Source organism: Carcharhinus amblyrhynchos, chromosome 2 (assembly GCF_965287045.1).
Source record: "Carcharhinus amblyrhynchos chromosome 2, sCarAmb.v2.hapA, whole genome shotgun sequence".
NCBI lineage: Eukaryota > Metazoa > Chordata > Chondrichthyes > Carcharhiniformes > Carcharhinidae > Carcharhinus > Carcharhinus amblyrhynchos.
In genome coordinates, this window is record NC_137325.1 from 89,905,000 (window position 1) to 89,927,138 (window position 22,139).

Genomic DNA, 22,139 nt, shown 5'->3' on the forward strand with positions numbered 1-22,139 from the left:
GTGGTGGAGGGAATGAATGTTTATAAGAGGGGTAAGAATTGAATGGGCTGCTTCGTCCTGGATGGTGTCAGATTTCTTGAGTGTTGCTGGAGCTGTGCTCATGCATGCAATTGGAGAGTACTCCATCACACTCCTGACTTGTGCCTTGTAGTGGTGCATAGACTTTGGGGAGTCAGGAGGTAAGTTACTCGCCACAGGATTCCTAGCCTTTGGTCTGCTCTGGGGATCACGGTATTTACATGACGAGCATAGTTCAGTTTTTGGTCGTTGGTCAGGCTGTTAATAGTGGGGGATTCAGTGATGGTAATGCCATTGGATGAGTGAATCAGTATTGAATAAAGAAGTCACACAGTGAAGTGCTCCTTAAAACTCAATCAATATGAAACAGCATGTTCAAGTTTAGAATTGGAAATATAGTGATTGAACTACTTTTTCAAATAATCTGAATATTTTTCTAACTTGGCAACTTATATTTCCCATCTCAAGGAATGATCATTTTCATTTATGTTACATCAGCTTATTATCTTTTGATGTTGCTTCAGAAAAGCCCATTCTGCCTTAGTTCAAGCTGTTAAAGAATGTTGGAATCTTCTTGACTTGAATGACATTGACAAGTTTTTAATTCAGCGACTCGAGCCATTAGAGACAAAGTGCAAAACTACATTTCCTAGTATTCTGTTCAGACTGCACAAATGCCGGTAAAGCATTCGAACCCAAAAGAGTTTCGTGTCTAAATGATTCATTGTGCTGGTCTGCACTTCAAATTATTCATTACCAGGACTCTTGGATTACAAGCTTGGAGTCAGCAAGTCACAGTTTCCTGATTTAATTCTTCATTGCTTCGATTGCTTGTTTCAATCTTGGTGGTGTCCTATATGTGGGTTCTGTCCCATGACTGAGATTTTGCAACTTAGAACAAAAACTGTGTCATTTTATAGAGATCAGTGCCTCCATAACTATGTATCTTGACAAAGTATCTACCCAGTGCAGGATTTGGATTCAAGCTGGCCATCAATGTCCTATTAGCCCATTGCATTCAGCATACTTAGTGATGAGGTCAGTTCAGTGAAAGATAAATATTGAATTTAGACTTATGACAGAATATGTTATGTTTGCATGCTGGCCTGCAGCCTTCAAGCTCTTTTCTAGTCAAAAAATGTGTAAGCATCATCAATGCTTTTGTAACTCTTGGTTGTTATACTGTTAAAGAACATTGCTGCTTGCCCGTGCAGACAAAAAGGCGATTTATTGAGGAACCAGTGTGACATGCTGTGCGTAGCTACTTTGAGCATACTTGCTGAGTAGCCATACTTAGAATGGAATATTTTTGCTGTTTTTGCACACAGTGGCAGAAATTCTCATTCTAGGAATAAGCACAGCAGCAACCTGAATTTATAGAGCATTATTCATGTGACCGTGACACCAGGAGTCACCAGGTGGTTTCAGTCTAACACAGTGGCTTCCTCTGTCGGCTTCACCACGTACTAAACAGCATGTGCAAAGAAGTACTTCTCTGCGTGAATCAGTGTTTAGACTGCATACTATCAAGGTGCCTCAGGCAAATCAGAATTTGGGCTGTTTTGCTGTTTTGAATTCAATATTCAGTTAATGTAGTCTAACATCCAACCCCCACTTCCCCCAGTGAAACAAAAATCCTGCAAATGTACTTCTGAACTGGATAGTTGGAGCGACCGCACAGTAATTTTAAAATACTGAATGGGCCATTCTATATTCGTGTGTGTGAGTGATCAGACCTTGGTGCACACCGCAGTGAGTTTTGCCTGTACCTCTGCCAGGCTGGTTTTGAACTAAGAACAAGGAAACCACTGTACCTCACTAAGCTTCTGCTCAGAGTCTGGTACTGTGACCGTACTACAGACATCTGTCAAGTGTACGCATACAGGTTCATCTAATACTTTCCATTTACCATACATCCATATATCTGTGTGCTCTCGCTGTCACCTGTTGACATGTGCCTCTATCCAATGCTCAAATCCAGCCATGGAAAGTTGTTAAAAAAACAAACTAGGAAATAAAAAGCCAGGTTCAGTAAAAGTTGCCATGAAGATATCAGATTGTTTTAAAAGTCCAACTTTTCACTAAGGAAACCTGTAATTTTTCCCCTAAACGTAGCACTTTTTATTCATCCATGGGACATGGGTGTTGCTGGCTGGCCAGCATTTATTGCGCATACCTCGCTGCTCTTGGCTAAACCATTTCAGAGGACAGTTGAGAATCAATCACATTGCTGTGGCTCTGGAGTCATATGTAGAGCAGACCAGGTAAGGACAGCAGATTTTCTTCCGTAAAGGACATTTGTGAACCAAATGGGTTTTTCCAACAATTGACAATGGTTTCATGGTCATCAGTAGATTCTTAATTCCAGATTTTTTTTTATTGACTTTACCGTTTGCTGTGATGGGATTCAAACTTGGGTCCCCAAGGCATTAGCTGAGTTCCTGGATTAATAGTCTAGTGATAATGCCACTAGGCCATCTCCTACCTCTATGACTATCCACTAAAGTAGCCTTATATGAGTAAGCAGTAAGAAGATCCACCACCAACTTCTTGGGCAACTAGGGATGGGTAGTAAGTGCAGAAGCTCCTATCATTACTACAATTAAACAGTGAACTATAAAAGAAAAAGTGTAATATTTCAGAGGGCAGCAATAGAGGTCCAGTAACCTTGAGTTGTAACATTAGAGTTGGGGCAAAGAGATTTATAAATGACGATAAGGATTTGGAAAGCATGGTCACATTTGGAGGTCACAGAGATCAGGTTGGCTGGGCTTAGTCTGGGGCTTCACACTGCAGGTCTAGTTTGCACAGGTTAGAGTTTGAACCAGTTAGAATTGGTCAAAGGTGGAGAGGCACTGACTGGTGAGGAGAAGTGAAGGTCACATTCAGTAAAGGTAAGGTCACAGGCAAAGTTATGAAATTTAAACAGGAATACTTAAAAAAAACTTTTGCTAATATAATTCCAATTGTATTTAAATGCAAACTTGTAGAAAACAGCTAATAATTGTAATTGAGAAATATACCCAGCAAGATGATGAGAAAAATACACTCCTTGAAATAACAAATGTTGCTTGGTTCTAAAAGTAGTTTGAAAAGTTATAAGCTTTGTTCTGCAAATTGTTAGCCTTCCATGATTTTCATTTTTATGTTGTTATTAGTTATTCAGAGCTTCTTGGTATGCAGCAGTCATTATTCTTCACTCAAAGGGTGGTGAATCTCTGGAATTCTCTGCCCGTTGAAGTGGTGGAGGCTGCCTCGCTAAATATTTTTAAGAAGCGGGTTGATGGGTTTTTGATAAGAGAAGGGATTAAGGGTTATGGGGAGAGGGCGGGAAAGTGGAACTGAGCCACGACAGATCAGCCATGATCTTATTGAATGGCGGGGCAGGCTCGAAGGGCTAGATGGCCTACTCCTGCTCCTATTTCTTATGTTCTTATGTTCTTATTATGTTCTTATTAAGATGACAAAGTTTAGAGAGCCCTGCCATACCAGAGACCTTGTAAGCGCAATTCTTTTCCACTGGCTTTGAAGTGTTTGTGGGATATGATGGAAAATTTGCTCTGTGGTTTCACAATGTGAAGTTACAGAAAGGGATCCTTCATCGTTGGAAGGATTACTAATAATACCTCCTGTTTCAGTTAGAGTGAGATTCTTGAAAGTGTACAACCAGAAATATACCACGCTTTTAACCAGAGAATAGAACTTGGGGCATCACAGTGGCCCCTGGTGGCCTCACAGGGATCCAGGTTCGAATCCCAGCTTGGGTCACTGTCTGTGTGGAATTTGCACGTTCTCCCCGTGTCTGTGAGTTTCCTCCGGGAGCTCCAGCTTCCTCCCACAGTCTGAAAGATGTACTGGTTAGGTGCATTGACCCGAACAGGCGCCGGAGTGTGGCGAGTAGGGGAATTTAGTAGCAACTTCATCGCTGTGTTAATGTAAGTCTTACTTGTTACTAATAAATAAACTTTACTATAGAATTCCTACAGTGCGGAAAGAGACCATTCGCTCAGTTAAGTTTGCACTGACTCTCCAAAAGGGCATCTTACCCTGTCCCTTCCTTCTGCCCTATCCTCATAACTCTAGGCATTTACCATGGCTAATCCATCTAACCTGCACACCTTTGCAAAGTGAGAGGAAACCCATGCAGACACAGGGAGAACATTACAAACTCCACAGTCACTCAAGGCTGTAATTGAACCTGAGTCCCTGGTGCTGAGAAGTTGCAGTGCTAACCACTGTGCCACCATGCTGCCCTTTCCTGGAGACATGATTTGGGATCTGAGCATGGAGGCTGACATTTATGTTTGTAATCTAAGCTGTCTCAAACCTTGTAGTGATGCAATGCTGAGTTGTAACAGTTTCACAAGAACAAGGAGATATGGGAGTAGCTGAATCGCATACCAGAATACACACACAACCTGATGTCATGACTGCTTGCAAAATTAGAATTACTGATTGACAAAAGTTGACAGGGGCTGGCAGTCATGCAGAACAAACTTCAGTGAATCTATTATGAGTGACACAAAGAAACCCTTTCTTTTCACGTACTTTGTTGCATATAACTTCATACTTGGTAACATTTACCCGGACATGAACAGAGTGGAGAGTTTTCGATGTAGAATGTTCAGTGATTCAACAAGTATAGTTATTGAACAAGCTTATAATTGACCTTCAATTACTTTTGTAGTCTTATTGCTAGTTTCAGGTGAAATATTAAGTGAAGGCTCATAGGATCATAAAGTTTTTTTAAGAAAACATGTTTGTGCTTGTCTCTGCAACAGTTGAAACTTGTAAACATGTAGATTATTACTAGTTCCATCAGTATATTGATAGAATGAGAAAATTGTTTATCTTTGGATAAAAGATGACAATCTGAAAGAGGGTGTACAAGTAATAAGTATGTTTCTTTCTAACGTTTACACTGAAAGATTGATAGTTTGAGTGAATGACCTGGTTGTACTTTATATGCCATTTTTGGAACTGCAGTTGAGTTACCTGTCAAATATTTCCAAAATTAGAGTAAAAGCTTGTTAAAGATGTACACACCACCGCAAGGAACATAGCATAATAATCATATACAGAAAAGAAAATTTCTCCCATTCTGTCCTGTCAAAACATTCAGACATGTAATTTTTAAGTTGAAATATATTAATTTATTCAAGGGTTGCCACTGATGGCAGTTATCAGTGTTTCAGAAAAGTGTATGATCCAATGCCAAAATCATCAGTGTCTACAGTGAAGACAGCAAACTGAAATTCTTTCCCTAAACTCTGCCTCTCTCCCATACTCTCCCTTTACAAATCTCAAACATAATTTTGGTCAAATTTTAGTTGTCTTTGCCACTTTCTCCTTTCTTGGTTCAGTGTTCAATTCAAATACGTCTACCAGTATACTGCCTGAGGATGTGTTATATAAAAGCTATCTTTTCATGCTTCACTGGATGGTTAGAGAGGAAAGGTGCATTATCTGTTAATGTCTCTCCAGCCTTGGCTGTTCCCCAGCTATGGTTCTCATCCTGGATCCCTTGAGTCCAAGGATGCAAACTTAAAAACATATGTTGAACTATTCAGCCATTCACCACTGAATTTGGCTGGCTTTCCAGTCTTGTTCTCATTTGCAAAAACTGTTCATGATGTCAGGGTTGTACAGGATTGTTGCGATAGCCTCTGGTATCCATTGTTTGCTGCAAGCTGTCCCCTCTCCCCACAGTCACCTCCACCCCTGCCACCAAAAGTGCAAGATGCTCCTGGATTTCTCTGTTACCTAAACTGAGACTATCCAATCAGTTGCTGTGTCAAATCCCTTCCATCCCTTAGCCCAAATTTCCTCCAAGGTTCCCTCTCAGCATCTTTCTCTAGTTTTTTTCCTACCATCATGCCCTCTCTGAGTTTGACCTGCCCATGAGGCCCATTTCCTGCTCTCTCGAACCTATTCTCACTAAACTGGCGACTTTCCTTCCTGGCTCCTTTGTTGGCTGGCTTCGTTAAGTGTTGTCTCTCCTCAGCTTCTGTCTCTCCCTCTTTCAAATCCTCCATCAATACCCTTTTCCTCGACAAACCTACCTGTCAGTCTACTGACGTTGTAACTACCATCCCACATCCTTTTCCACTCCAGAGTCCTTGAATGTGTTGTTGCCTCTGAAGTTTGTGGCCGTTTTTCCTGGACTTCTTATGTTGCCCATATTACGGGGCATATGTTATGTATGCCCTGTCACAGTATCAAAGTCACAAATGTGACTGTGATGAAGGAAAACTATCTCTCTTGTCTTTCTCAAAGTGTATAAAACCTTCAACACAGTTAATCACTCTTTCCTCAACATTAACTAACAGTTAAGCAATGCCTCAATTTTAAAATTCTCATTCTTGTTTTCAAACCTCCGTAATGTTTCCCTACTTCTGTAATCTGCCGTATGGAGATACCAGTGTTGGACTGGGGTGGACACAGTTAAAAGTGAGACTTCTTGCTGTAATCTGCAACAACCCCAAACCTCTGGAATGTGTACATTCCTCTAATTCTGGCCTCTTCAACATCTCTGATTTTAATCAAGTCACCATGCATTCCAGTGACTAAGGCGGAAGCTCCATTCCCAAACCAGTCAACCTCTCTGCACTCGCTTTCCTCCTTTAAGATGCCCCTTCAAGCGTACCTCTTTGATCAGGTTTTTGACTATACCCCAATTTACTGAGTGTAGCTTGGTATCTCATTTTTTTATGTTGCCTCTTAAATACCCTGAAAGGTGTCATTAGGTTAGTGGCATTATTAATGGACTTTAGAACCAGGAGTGAACATGATTACATCGATTTGTATTGACTTGGCCACCTGGTTAGATGCATTGGCCATGCTAAATTCTCCCTCAGTGTACCAAACAGATGCCAGAGTATGGCGACTAGGGGATTTTCACAATAACTTCATTGCAGTGTCAATGTACGCCTACTTGTGACGCTAAGAAATAACTTTAACTCAATATATAGTTTGCACTTGTATTTGTCATACTGTAGTCGGAACATTTGCCTTTCAAAGGCAGTGGAACTGCCGGGAGGACTGTCTATCAGGGAAGCAATTGCACACTAGGATATAGTTTTTCAGCTTTTGAGATCAACCTGGTAAATATAATTGTTTTTGATTCTCCTTTATATCCTTGTGGAGTGTGTACATTATAATTTTAAGTATTGAAGTAATTTGATCATTGGTATTTATATTCAGCATGAGAAAATTGCTTGGTTACAGATTAAATGCTACCACAAGAAGTACCGTTCTGCAACGAGGGATGTTATATTCCGGCTACAGTTTCACACAGGCTCTATCCAAGGTTTTGGGTTTGTGTTTGGGAAGGATGACCTGGACAATGCCAATAAAGGTACATTGATCAAACCTCATTGTGTCTCAAATTTAAATGCAGTCTAAAAGTCAAATAGTACTTGACTGTGAGTTTTCGTTCTTTACAGTCTGGGAGAACTTTGCTACAGAGAGGAAGTAAAATTGCAAGGTCTGCGACTCTTGCTTGTTTTTTTTGACACCCCCACGTTAATCCATTAGAGAGCAACACTGACAGGGACCTGCCTGTGTCAGTATCAATCATCATGATTCACTTGCAAGATTCATTATTTTTTTAAGTCTTTTTGAGTTTGAGATTTAAAAACATAACCCTGTTAAAACAAGCATGCAAGAAAATTGAGCATTGATGTATTTAGTTGCTTCCTTTCAGCGCAATAAATGGTATGTGATATCCGCACAATGAATGGTATATGATGTTGGGAGGCCTGAGAAGTTTGAAAAATTTACAAATGCATGCATTTTGTCTAAAAACAGGGATGTATTGCTCTAAAAGTGTCCAATTGTGTGGGCAGCATGATGGCACAATGGTTAGCGCTACTGCCTCGCAGTGCCAGGGACCTGAGTTCAATTCCCAGCTTGGGTCATTGTCTGTGCAGAGTCTGCATGTTCTTCCCATATCTGCGTGGGTTTTCTCTGGCTGCTCTGGTTTCTTCCCACAGCCTGAAAGATAGGCTGGTTAGGTGCATTGGGCCAGGCTAAATTCTCCTTCAGTGCACCTGAACAGGTGCCAGTGTATGGTGACTAGATGATTTTTACAGTAACTTCATTGCAGTGTTAATGTAAGCCTACTAGTGACATGAATAAATAAACTTTTAATATTTTTCTGTTTTAAAATCAGTGCCAATCAGACAAAAAGCAATAATTCCAAAGCATCTGGGCTTTTTCCAAAAATAATTCAATATTATAAAGTTAATTTGCAGCAATTTGTATTCACTTAAAAAGGAAGATATTCCCCTTCATGCTTTCCCTTGCCTTAAGATCACAGAGCAGCAGCTCAGCCTTCTCACAGGGGTGCTTCCTGTACTCAGTTTATTCTTTGGATGTCACAAAGATCTAGATTCTGTTTGCTTTTGCAGTGTTTGCCATTTAGGCTAAAAAATCTTTTGAACACTTTGCCTAAATCCAAATAATAGAAATTTCTATTTAATTCTACAATTTTATTCCAGATGACAGATTTCCGGATTATGGGAAGATTGAGTTGGTATTCTCAGCCAGCCCAGAGAAAATCCAAGGTACATACAATGTATTTTTCCTCAACACAGTTCATTACGGAATAGACTTTAAGGTTATGTTCAAAAAGATGAAACAAGAGGTTAAATAAAGACATTTATTTTCATGCCACCATTAGTTCTTCATCCAGTTCTTTACCAGAGACAAAAGTACTTTGTTTATGTTGTCAAGGATTCACAGGAATCGAAACGCTTGCTTCATTTGTCACACTTTTGAACAAAGACTTCTTCATATCTTTTCTCCTTCAATGCTTTTCTTATCTGTAGAAGGACAGCTGGCCCTGATATTTACCTGGGAGCTTGGTGGCAGGGGTGTAATTGGCCAAATCAGCATGGTCAATGATGTGGAGGCACTGCCAGTGTTCTCGGCAGAGCTTCATTGAAAGGAACTGCAGCAATAAGCAATTTTACAGTGGAACTGGTGGGCAGAGCACTGGCTAACCCTGGACCTGGGTTCAGTTCCAGCCTTGGATATTGACTCTCTGTAAAGAATTTGCATGTTCTCCCCATGTCTGCGTGGGTTTCCTCTGGGTGCTCCAAATCCCTCCCACAATCCAAAGATGTGCAGCTTAGGTTAATTGGCCATGCTAAATTGCCCCTTAGTATCCCAAGATATACATGTTAAAACAAAGAACAACACAGCATGGGAAACAGGCCCTTCGGCCCAACGAGCCCGCACCGCCATCTTAACAAAGCATTTTCCTACACCTGTCTTGACCCGTGTGTATACGTATGGTACTCCCATTCGAAACCAGATTCAGGGGAGAATAATTTAGGGACAATTTGTTACACCAATCAGCCTAAGAGCATATCTTTGGGGTGTGGGAGGAAACCGGAGCACCCGGAGGAAACCCACGCAACCACAGAGGGAGAATGCACAAACTCCCACAGACACTGGCCCAAATCCATGTGTCTGCACAGCTAGCAGTGATAGTCACTGAGCTGTTGTGGTTCCCATCTGCTGGTCCAGTTTTAAGCACACACAATGACGCGAAGTATTAGGCCACTCTCGAAACATCCAAGAGCAGCCCATGCACGACCCACCGTGCGCATGCCCCTTGTTAGACAGCAAGGTGGACCGACACACCTGCGGAGTAAAAGAGACAGGAGGATTAGTGAGATAAATACATGGGGTTACGGGATAAGCCTGGGTAAGAGTCAGTGCAGACTTGATGGGCTAAATGGCCTCCTTCTGCACTGTAAGGATTCGATGATCTGTTCCCTTGCTCATTTATTATTGGCCACAACAGTAAGTTTGCAACCACCGCCCAAGCAGTGCATTGTCCTGGTAAGAAGTATCCATGGAGACCAAAGAAGGATAAATCTTTTTTCCCATACAAGTATCATCCACAGGGTGTGTAGAATGGGAAGATGTCTGATATTTTTCAGTCATCTTACATCTTCTTCAGTAAAACCATCTGGCCAGCAAACTTGTGGGAATGAAGCCCTTTAAAATAGCAACAGAAACCCTTTCAAAACTGAGGGTGTAGTCAATTTTGTGAGCCCTCCCATTGGAATGCCAGCCTGGGCCAGTCGCTCACTGTATCTTAGATAGTCGTGAAGTCAGGATGTGCAAAGCTTGAAGAAGTAAAGACAATAAAGATTTCTTGTTATCAGTATGAATCCTTCCAGTATAGAATGCATATAAATGGGGTGAATAAAAAAAGATTATGTAGATCAAAACTAAGCTCAATCAAATAATTTAGTGCGCAATTTTATTGTGGCAGCTAAGGTATAAGCTGTAATTTTCCTTTTGCTTTTCTGTGAAACGTTTACTTTTAAAAGTCTGTTTGTGTGACTGTAGACTGGTGTCCGGTGCTACACCACAGGGATCAGTGCCAGATCCCTTCTTGTTTGTCAGATAAACTATATGGATGCGAATGTGGGGGCATGATAAGGAGGTTTGCAGATGACACGTGGATTGACAGGGTGGTTAATAGTGAGGAAGAAGTCTTGGGTTGCTGGGTATAGACAGGTTGTCAGATGGGCAGATCAGTGGCAGAATGACTTCAACTCTGAAAGCTGCGAGGTGGTGCACTTTGGAAGGAATAACAAGACCAGGGACTATTCAGTGAGGATCCTAGGAAGTTCATGAGGGCAGAGGGATCTTTGGGTGCTTGTTCCTGGATCCCTGAAAGTGGCAGGACTGGTTAATAGGGTAGTTAAGAAGGCATACAGGACATTTGCCCTTATCAGTTGTGGTATAAATTATAAGAGCAGGGAGGTTATATTGGAGCTGTATAAAACTTGGATTAGATCATAGCTTCACTACTGCATGCAGTTCTGGGTCACCTCGTTATAGGAAAGATGGAGAGGGGACACTGGAGAGGGAGCAGAAGAGATTCACCAGGATGTTACCTCTGATGGGGCATTTGAGCTATGAGGAGAGGCTGAATAGTATTGGGTTATTTTCTTTCAAGCAGAGAAGGCCGAGGAGGACCAGGTTGAGATGTATAAGATTATGAGGGGTATGGACAATGAGGATGAGAAGCAGCTGTTCCCTTAGTTGATGGGTCAATAACAAGGGTGCATAATTTTAAGTGAGTGGAAGGAGGTTAGAAGGGATTTTAGGAAATTTTCTTCCATCCAGAGGGTGGTGGGAGTCTGGAATGCACTATCTGGGAGAAATGGGAAACCTCACAACCTTTAAAAAGTAAACAGCTGAACACTTGAAATGTCATAACATTCAAGGCTATGGGCCAAGTGCTCAAAAGTGGGATTGGTGTAAGCTCACTGTAGTCTTGTCGGTGCAGACTCAATAGGATGAAGGGTCTCCTTTACCGTATGACTCTATGTTGATGGTCTGATTTTGTGCTTAAAAACATTTCAAACTGATGGAATGTGGGGCCAACAATACTCAAGAGTTTTCTCCTGTCAACCAGCAACCTTTTATTATTTTCAAACTGAATGTCTCAAATGAGAAAGTTATATTTATATCTGTTAAACATAATTAGAGATGTCAGTTAGAAATTGTAAGTTTTGAATGTTCTGTTCTTACTGGATAAATTTGACACAAACCACAACTATGGGTGTATGCAGACTCGTGGGATTGTGCATTAAATGTATAATTAATCCAAGCTCTGAAACTTCCTTTTTTGAGCTTTCCTTTCAAGCAGTTTCTTTTTAATGCTCCAACAGCTGCAACTCTCTTTTGTTAGTCGCTCGCAGTGAATTGATGTTTCACCTTCTTGAACACAGTGTCTATCAGTTGGAGTAAGCAGAGTGTTGTCAGGAATGTATTTGCGCCAGTGAACAGCTTTTGAGAATGTAAAGCCACGTAATTATAAATGTCTCGCTAAACATATTCCCCTTTTATAGGTTCCGAGCATCTCCAGAATGATCATGGTGTAACTGTGGATTATAACACTGCTGATCCATTGATCCGATGGGACTCCTATGAGACGCTCACTGCTGATGGGGACGGTAAGGCAGGTTTGTTGCATTCAGTTTGACTGATATAAAGATTTTGTTTGAAGTTTGTTCTCATTAATGGATGGGTGTAAATAGAATGGAATAGTATTCATTTTGGATACTCGGTGTCTCAGCATATATTTCCAAATTAGTTATGGTAACAGTTAGGTGTAGAATCAAGTTTTCTATGTTTTGGGACAGTAATAATGCTCAGTGCCAGCCTCTCTGCAATTGTGCAGTGTCTTTCCATTTCTTCATCCAGCAATAATAAAAGTGAGATTGCTTATTTAGTGTTATCAATCAATGCCCACTGCAAACTGGATTGAAAATTCCCAAACTTGCTTTATGCAAAATCCTTACAAAGAAGAGTCCTAGCTCATCAGATCTCACTGAAGTGAAAGGCCAGTGCCTGACTTACTGCTCCCCCCACCCTGGCTAAAATGTTTGACCTAAGTACAGATAAAAATGCAAAATTACTTGGTAAAACACATTTTCCTCTTGATTAATCTGACCTATGGCCAGATTTTCCAGTCCATTTGGGGTTGGTCTTGGAGGTGGGGGGAGATGAAATTTCCTGCCGAAGTACAAGGTGCTGGGAGATGATGTGATGGTGCACCTTCTGATTCCCTCCTCCTCTTCAGAGGTGCACAACTATCTCCTGGAGCTGGCACCTCTCTCTTTCTGCGGCTGGCTAGCATGAGAGAGCAGAAAGATCAAAGGGTTTTGTCATTCCAAACAGGAGCCTTCACAATTGGCTGCTGTTCAGGGTCATGTACATTGGAGGAGACAAACGCCATCCGTCGTGCTCACCTAAGCCTCCCTGATGCTCGCTAAAGGCTGCTAGCACTCTTGTGACTGCACTCCTGCATGATTGTCCGTAATGGAGTTGGCATTGTTTTGCCAACCGTTCAGTAACCTCCTCCATGGGAGTGAGGATAGCAAGAAGTGAAAGCCCCACTGCTAGTTTGGGTCCTTTCTTTTGTATTGTGTGCCTTCTTCTCCTTTGGGGATATGAAACATGTGAGTTGCCCAACACAAACAGCACAAGACCTAAATGGGTGGCGTCCTGGCTGTTGCCTGTGTGGCCATTGTCTCACGTTTGGCACTGGTCCACTATGGAGTAACCTTGCGAGAGTTGCCATTGCCAGACTGCTAATGCCCCTTTAGAGATCTGCATCCACTACTTTCGAATAGGAGATTGTGGCCTTATCCCATTGCCACCAGCATGCTGGGCTCTACTTCCCCAGCAGCTGCACAGACAGTTGCTAACACTGAAGGAAACTGAAGTGTGGTTGTCATCTATATGGAGCTGAGACCTTGAACACACTTGTTACACTGGTGCTCTACTGATGTCCGCACAGCTGCTAATCTCCTCTGCCCTCTTCAGGCATGCTTGGTCAAGCAGCGCGATCACCTCCTCCTGCCCGGGGTGGAGGACCACCGGCCTACTCAGTTATCCTGGAGGAGAACATGTATTACTGAACCATCGGATCATACAGGATTTTCCTTCTACCTTGCTGACTAGGCCCTCACCATCCCTGCCTCTGTGTCCTCTTGGCCCTCTCCCAATGGCAGGGTTGCATTATTGCTGACTGAAGGCTGTGAATAAAGCTGTGCGAAAGGAAGGCTGAATCAGAATGCACACCTGCCCCTTAAAAATGGCACCATACTCTCGGACCATGTCAAGGATCAGAATCACCAGCACCACCTGCTTAAGTTCCCACCTTCCCCTCTTCAACACAACATTGAAAATTCCAGCCAAGTATTCACTACTCCGTATTGTGTGATCCTGCCTTGCATGTGTGAGTAATCTTATGTGGAATATATATCCCTTCAATACATCCCTCCTCTGTGGCAATATTTCAGGAATTAATGTAACCAGTGTAAAATCTTAAACAAATGTTGATTAAGTTGTGAAAATAAATTTGTTAAGAGAAGTCAATTCAATTAAGGAAAGTACTGAAATGTATGTATTTTTAAATCATCTTGACATGTTATGAAAATGTCTTCAAGCGCTTCATGTAATGTATTACTTTGTGGAGGGTGGTGACTGTTAAGTAGAGAAACGAGCCAGCCATTGTGCAGCAGCAACAATACCGCTTACCTACAACCTGTGTGCATCCTTTCATGAGGAAAAGCCTTAAAAACAAATGAGCAGGATTCCAATGAACCCAAATAAAAAATAAATTAAAATTGAAATGTGAAGCTTGGATTGGCACCAGTTTAAGTGAAAGATGGTAGATTTGGAGAGTTAGCTTTCTCTCTAATAGTAACTTTATTGTCAACATATGCTCCTGCCAGTGTAAACTTGACATGACCCCCTCATGTTTTCCTGGCCCAGTGTACTTTTAAGATTGTCAGTATGCTTCCAAGCTTAGCAAGTGTGAGGTTATCCACTTTGGTAGAAATAATAGTAGGAGGGATTATTATTTAAAAGGCGAAAAGCTGCAGCATGCTACGGTGCAGAGGAACCTGGGGGTCCTTGTGCACGAATCGCAAAAACCCGGTCTGCAGGTGCAGCAGGTGATCAAGAAGGCGAATGGGATGCTGGCCTTTATAGCGAGGGGGATAGAATATAAAAGCAGGGAGGTCTTGCTGCAACTGTACAAGGCACTGGTGAGGCCGCAGCTGGAGTACTGTGTGCAGTTTTGGTCACCGCACTTGCGCAAGGATATTTTGGCCTTGGAGGGAGTGCAGAGGAGGTTCACTAGGCTGATACTGGAGATGAGAGGGTTGGACTATGAAGAGAGGCTGAATAGATTGGGTTTGTACTAATTGGAGTTTAGAAGGATGAGGGGGGATCTTATAGAGACATATAAAATAATGAAGGGGATTGATAGGGTAGAGGTAGAGAGATTCTTCCCGCTTAGACAGGATAGCAGGACCAGAGGGCACAGCCTCAAGATGGGTGGGGGGGGGGGGGGGGGGGATGCGGGCAGTTTAGATCGGAGTTGAGGAGGAACTTCTTCACTCAAAGGGTGGTGAATCTCTGGAATTCTCTGCCCATTGAAGTGGTGGAGGCTACCTCGCTGAATATATTTAAGTCACGGGTAGATAGGTTTTTGATAGACAAGGGAATTAAGGGTTATGGGGAGAAAGCGGGAAAGTGGAACTGATCCACTTCAGATCAGCCATGATCTTGCTGAATGGCGGGGCAGGCTCGAAGGGCTAGATGGCCTACTCCTGCTCCTATTTCTTATGTTCTTATGTCCCAGTTACTTGGCATGGCTATATGTGGGGGCATGTAGTAAAATGACTCTTGCAGTTTAAATGGGACTGGTTGACCTTCTTGTGCTTAAAACATTTTGGGCTACCACGTAGTTTGGAGTGGCTGGTGGTTCTTGGCATTGAACTTTGATAATTTACAGACATTTCAGTTGAAGTATTGATGGCTGGAATTTTGACAAAAGTGAACTTTTTTGTGTGTGCTGAGGAAAGGAGGCCCTTGAAGAGTGTAATCTTGTTCCAGTAGGAAGCGATGTCCTTGGGAGTGAGTGTCAACTCTGACAACCAGTGCACAATTCCATAGTGCAAGAAGAAATTCAGTGACCGCTCAAGATAAGAGAAAATGATACCTTTGAGTCTTCATAATGTCAGACTTCCACCCACCTTGATGACGTATTTTAAATGCTGAGTGCTACTTCTCAGAAATATGTATGAAAAACCACAAAACCTTGTCTTCCAATGCAGGTGTTCCTTCATTAACAGACTGACATGTAGGGAAGCAATGCAAAACTTGTAGGGTATACTAATTTCACCGCGTGTATGGAATGCAACCCAGATGCCAGGAAACATACCTTTCTAATGGTATGTAAAGAGTCTTCACACATGACTCTTAAAGAGAAGGGCCATGATCAAAGTTCATGAAGTGCAATATTAGTCCCTGAAAACTTGTGCTAAAAACACAGAATGTAGCTGACCTCAGAATTGAGAAGGAGCTGGAGGGTAGGACTTGAAAGGGGACACCATTATTGACACCATGTGTAGGCACAAAGATACAAAGCAGTTAGAAAGCACAGATTTGTTCTTATGAGAATGCTTTCATCATTGGGATAAGTGTGAAATGATTCAGAACAAGAAAATGCCTGCTGGGAAGAGCAGTGGAATGTTTTCCAATTGGTAGCTTTGAAATATGTAACCAGTCTTTCAAGCAATCAGCTGGTCATAGATATTTCAGCTATTACATACAACAGAGCAATAGCAACAAGCTGGATGATGATGGCTTTGCATTATCATGTAACCGAAGTACTCAACTGCTGCGAAATGAACGTGTTGACCCCAGAAAGACACAAAATAAGATCTTTCTAGCAATTGGTACCTTGATCTCGATATAATTTTAATGTGACCACTGCCTGCGTAGAGCAGACATTTTGGAGCTGGTTGTGGGAAAGGGAAGTAAAAACAAGCAGAGCGACATTGTTACTCACCATTTTTTCAGAAGTTTCTAATGTATTTCAGGTGATTGATCTCAAAAATAAAGCAATAACTTATTAGGAACCTATTTTTTAACCATTGGATAAAATGATGTAAAAGATACAAATATCAGTGGTATAAACAAGAAAAAGAAATGTTGTCATTTTGTTGCCCATGTGCAACAAAACTGAAAATGCTGGCAAATCTCAGCAGGTCTGACGGCATCTGTGGGGAGAGAACAGAGCCAATGTTTTGAGTTAGGATGTCTCTTCGTCCGAGCTCATTCTCTCTGGTTGTGTAGTAGATTTAGTAATTCTGTTTTGTTTATCTCAGTGAGGTTTTGTGTGCAAGTTTAACCCAGTAGAGTAACAAGTTGATGTCACTCTTTTGGAAATGGGAAAATAAGTCATTCATTCAACAGTCTGTCTGTAGAGATGTCTGAATTGAATGTTGGGCAGGAAAGAATTTTTATATTTAACATAGAATGCTTCTGTAACTTTTTACTCGTTGTTCTTTAAGACTAAGGGCATATTTTGACCTTGCGTTCATGTGGAGGGGGTAGGGGCATTCATCACTTTGCTTTTTTAAAAGTAGTTTTGCTGGGAGATCATTGGAAAGCTGATTTATCTCAGTGAGAAACTTTATTGAACCCAGTGTATGCTGATTTTATTTGTGTTTGAAATCTGTTCAGCTGCTGTCTTCCGTTCCAGAAACTACAGTCTGTGTTGGGAATAGTAGGGGTATATGTGACACAGTAACAGAAACTGTTCTGATTTTGTGATACTGTTTGCTGCAAATCAACTCAAGTGCGTTATCAAGTAAGCATACTTGACAAGTAAATTTAATGGTGCCAGTTATAGTAGGGTGATAAATTCTCCACAGGATTAATAACTTTAATCAAAAATATAATTTTGTTTCTGGCTGCAATGTTATGAGAGATAAAATCACACTTTCTGCTTGAAGCTTATTGTGGATGAGTTGAAATGCCCTCCAACAGAACACCTGGAAACTGAAGCCTGTGTCATTGGCTACTGTAGAAACTCCGTCCCCTTGTCACAGATCGCAGATCCCTGCACTAAAAACAAAATGGCTGCTGGAAGTCCAAAAGGAAGACAATAAGCACTGAAAATGCTTAGCAGATCAGTCACTATTTCTGGGGAAAGATACGGGGTTCACCTTTCGTGTTGATGATCTTTCATTAGAGCTGGGTAATGTTGGACATTTAAAAAGTTTTAAGCCAGTGAAAGGCTGAGGTGGTGGGGTGGTGAGAAAAAAAAACAAAACGGGTAGGTCTGCGATGGGGCGGAGGACAGGAGAGATTAAATGACACCAGGGCTTATGGTGCATGAGTGGTAATGGGGCCAAGTAGAGAAACAAAAGATGTATCTAGAGGAGTGTGAATGGCAGAATGATGCACAAATGGCATCTGATCACAAAAACATGAGATAAATTAACTTAAACCAAAACCTGCAAAGCAAAGGAAAGCAAAATTGTGGCAGAGATTATGATGATCAGAACTTGTTGAATTCAGCATTGTGTCTGGAAGGCTAAGTCATTGAATTCAACAATTTCAGCCCACAATCTTTTCCCCCCTTTTCTATCCCTTTTTTCCTTGTAGGTTTCCTCCATAACATCACCAGTCTTTTCTCCTGTCCCAGCCCACCTGTTACTGAAACCGCCAGAACTATCTGTGCTGCTGCCAAACAACATTGGCATCTACCTGGCTGCGTGCAAAATTACCCAGGTATGTCGTGTACACAAAAAGCAGCACAAGTCCAACCAGTTAATTACTGTCCAATCAGTCTACTCTTGGATATCACTGAAGTGATGGAAGGGGTCCCCAACAGCACTATTAAGCAGCACTGGCTTTGTAATAACCTGCTCATGGATGTTCCACCAGGGTCACTCAGCTCCTGATTTCATTACATCCTTGGTTCACGCATGGGCAAAAGGGCTGAACTTCAGAAGTGAGGGGAGAGTGACAACCCTTGACATCAAGGCAGCCTTTGACCGGGTGTGGCATCAAGAAGTCCTAGCAAAATTGGAGTCAACAGAAATCAGTGGGAAACCCCTCTGCTGGTTGGCGTCATACCTCACACAGAAGAATATGGTTGTGGTTGTTGGTATTCAATCAACTCAGCTCCAGGACACCACTGCAGGAGTTCCTCAGGGTGGTGTCCTAGCCCCAACCACTTTCAGCTGCTTCGTCGGTAACTTTCTTTCCATCATAAAGTCAGAAGTGGGGATGTTCTCTGATGACTGTACAATGTTCAGCTCCATTCATGACTCCTCGTGTTTGGATGCAGCAAGACCTGGGCAAAATCCAGGCATGAGCTAACAGGTTGCAAATAACATCTGCACCACATAAGTGCTAAGCAATGACCAGAATTTAACCATTGCCCCTTGACGTTGGGTGGCATTACCCTCTCTGAGTCCCCCATTAAACATCCTGGGGCATACCATTGACCAGAATCTGAACTGGACTAGCTTCCTGACTCCCAAAGCCTGTTCACTATTTACAAGGCACAGGCGAAGAGTGTGATGAAATATTCTTCATTTGCCTGGGTGAGTACAACTCCAACAACACTCAGGAAGCTTGACACCTCTCAGAACAGCAGTCTGCTTGACTGGCACCCATCTACAAATGTTCATTCCCTGAACCACCGATGAATGGAGCAGCACTGTGTGCCATCTACAAAATTCACTGCAGGAACTCACCGCGATTCCTTTGACAGCACCTTCCAAACCCATGGTCTCCACTATCGAGAAGGACAAGGAAAGCAGGCACACCATCACCTGCAAGTTCTCTTCTGAGTTACTCACCATCCTGACTTGTAAATGTATTGCTGTTCCTTCATTGTCACTGATAAAAATTCTGGAACTCCCTCTCTAACAGCACTGTGGATGCACCTACACCACAGGGACTGCAGCAGTTCAAAAAGACAGCTCACCACCATCTTTTCAAGGGCAATTAGGGATGGGCAGTTAAGGCTGGCCGAGCCAGCAATGCCCATGTCCCATAAATGAATTCAAACATTTTTCTAAATGTTTAGATAAGCAAAATACTGTGAATGCTGGAAACTGAAACAAGAACAGAGAACCCTGGAAAATGTTATCAGTTCTGCCAGCACCTATCAGAAGGAAGATTAAGGTTAGCATTTTGTGTCATGGGGGTGAATTTTCCTGTCCCACTCACCATAGGAATCGTAGCGGGTGAGGACGGACTCTGGAAAGGCCCATTGACCTCGGGCAAGATTTTCTGGTTTCCGGGCAAACGTAGCCGGAAAATCCCACTCATAGACTCTTTGCCAAAACTGAAAGAAGGCAGAAAGTTGTTATCTTCAGACTTGGAGAGGCCTGGAATACAAAAGCAGGGCTGTACTGCTGAGGCTTTGTAAGGCTCTAGTGAGACCACATTTGGAATATTTTGGGCAATTTTGAGTCCCGTATCTAAGGAATGATGTACTGCCCTTGGACAGAGTCCAATGTTCAGGAGGATGATCCAGGAAATGAAAAGCTTGACATATGAGGACGTTTGAGGACTCTAGATCTATACTTGATGGAGTTTAGAAGGTTGAGGAGGGATCTCATTGAAACTTACAGAATCCTGAAAGACCTGGATTGAGTGGACATAGGGAAGATATTTCCATTAGTAGGAGAGAATACAATCTGAGCACACAGCCCCAGAGTAAAGGAATGAGCTTTTAGAACTAAGGTGAGGAAAAATTTCTTCAGCCAGAGGGTGGTGAATCTATAGAATTAATTGTCATAGGTTGTGGAGGCCAAGTCATTAAATGTATTTAAGACAGAAATAGATAGGCCCTTGATTGGTAAGGGGATCAGAAGTTACACAGAAAAGGTGGGAGAATGGGTTTGAGAAACTTTTCGGCCATGATTGAATAGCGGACTCAATGGGCCAAATGGCCTAATTCTGTTCCTGTATCTTATGGACTTATGGATTATCCCAGTACTCTCCTGGCTGCCTTTCCAACTTCCATAAATCTGCATTCATTCAAAACACTGCTGCCGTTGTCCAACACACATCAACTTCCATTACCCCGTCACTCCTGTGCATGCTGACCTATAGTGACCCTGATCCAACAATGCCACAAATGTAAAATTCTCTTCTTCATCAAAGGTGCTATATGAACATAAGGTGTGCTTGAAGTAATGTGAACAATAATGACACTAATCTTCCAGTCAGGGTCAATGCAGAGCTTATTGCCACTGCCCCAGAAGGTTGTGGCAAACCAACCCTCTAAGAGTTTTTCACCTTTATCTTCTGATCCCAGCTGAAGCATCAGCGGGTCAGTGAAGCTTCTCCAGAGTGCAAAAAGAGAGAACGTGCCCCTCTTTCATCACAGTGGCTACTGTATTCAGGTATGTTTTTAAAGGTTTTAGGTTTTCAGTAAGTTGGTAAGATGGTATTCATGTTAGGGGGTATTTGGGTCTGCTCCAAGGATGGGAGGTGTGGTGTAGTCAGGGGAGGATGTGGTGTTAGATCAGGAATTTGAAGGGGTGCTTGGGCCTAGTCAGAGGATGGCTAAATGGCCAAAGGATAGTTGGGTCTGGCTGGAGGAACATAGTCAGTTGCAGGGATTTTAGCCAGAGATGGAGGGTAATCAGATCTGCCCACGTGTCCATTATGGTGCTTAGTTGAGTATACTACTCAACCACTGAGTTAGATCATTTACTAAACCATGTAATGTTTCCAGGGTACGTATGTCCATTTGAGTCCTAAAGGTCTATGACTTTAGTAGAGGCCCCAAGTAGCAGAAAGCAGCCCTTTGGCAGTTGAACCTTCTGGGCAATTTCAAAGCATGTCTATGCATCATGTCTTCCGTGAGGGCCTGAAGCACACCCCGCAACTAGCGTCCTACCCCTGACAATCCGGAGACTGGAAGATTTAGGCCATTATTTAGATTGACTTCTGCTATTTTAGTAGAGGCTTAACCCATTTTCTTTTAACGATTTACCATCTTCATAAAATAATAAAGATTGAGAATGTACACGATCGCATTAAGTATTCCGACTGTAGTAGTCCATGCATAATTTCAGGGTTATTATCCTTATTAGTTAGAACCTGCCTGCTCAAGGCTGTTGAGAATTCTGACTGAACAGCTGGACTGAGTTAACAAAATGAATGCCTTCAACACAGTCACCAAATTATATGTAGTATGATTTCAATCAGTAAGCATAAATTCCATTGGTGCCTGCAGCTAGCTTGAACACACACATGAAATCCCGCCCCCTTGTTTACATTTTCCATTGCCATATTTGGCCAGTGTGAAGTCTCATGCATATCTTGTAAGACCAGTCACCTTCAGTGGGAGGAAAGCGCAGAGTGTAATGAAAAATAAGGCCCCATTCCAACACTGTTGTTGCACCATAAGCCTGGAGTGCAGTGATTGTTCCTGAAGCTGCAGTCTTTAGAGGAACTTTGAATACCTGCAGTAATGAAACACAGTGTGAGAGGTAAGTTGCTTGTATTAACATAGGTAGTGACGATCGAAGCTCGTGTGTTTGGGGGTAGGGGAGTACTAGCATGAAAAATGGGACAAAGGCAAAGTTTAAAAAAAAAACTTTCTTGCGAAAAGGAATGTAGTTCTGAACAAGCCCAGAGTTGCCTCAGTGTGCAGTCGTTCTTCAAAACGTTTGGTTTAGCTGCTTTCTCTGAACTACACACCACCTCATCGGATCAATTCTTACTGTGAGTTTTGTGCTGATTGCAAG

At 42.2% G+C, this 22,139-nt stretch overlaps 1 protein-coding gene across 5 annotated transcripts in view; it reads left to right on the forward strand.

Moving 5' to 3' along the window:
* The window catches only part of tns3 (tensin 3), a 408,973-nt gene that overhangs the window by 296,151 nt on the left and 90,683 nt on the right, over nucleotides 1-22,139 (forward strand). For all 5 annotated transcript variants that reach the window (XM_080209166.1, XM_080209150.1, XM_080209158.1 and 2 more), the window contains 3 exons: nucleotides 7,246-7,375; nucleotides 8,520-8,585; nucleotides 11,901-12,005. In XM_080209166.1, the coding sequence (XP_080065292.1) occupies nucleotides 7,246-7,375; nucleotides 8,520-8,585; nucleotides 11,901-12,005 (301 nt within the window). The remainder of the gene's footprint in view (nucleotides 1-7,245; nucleotides 7,376-8,519; nucleotides 8,586-11,900; nucleotides 12,006-22,139) is intronic.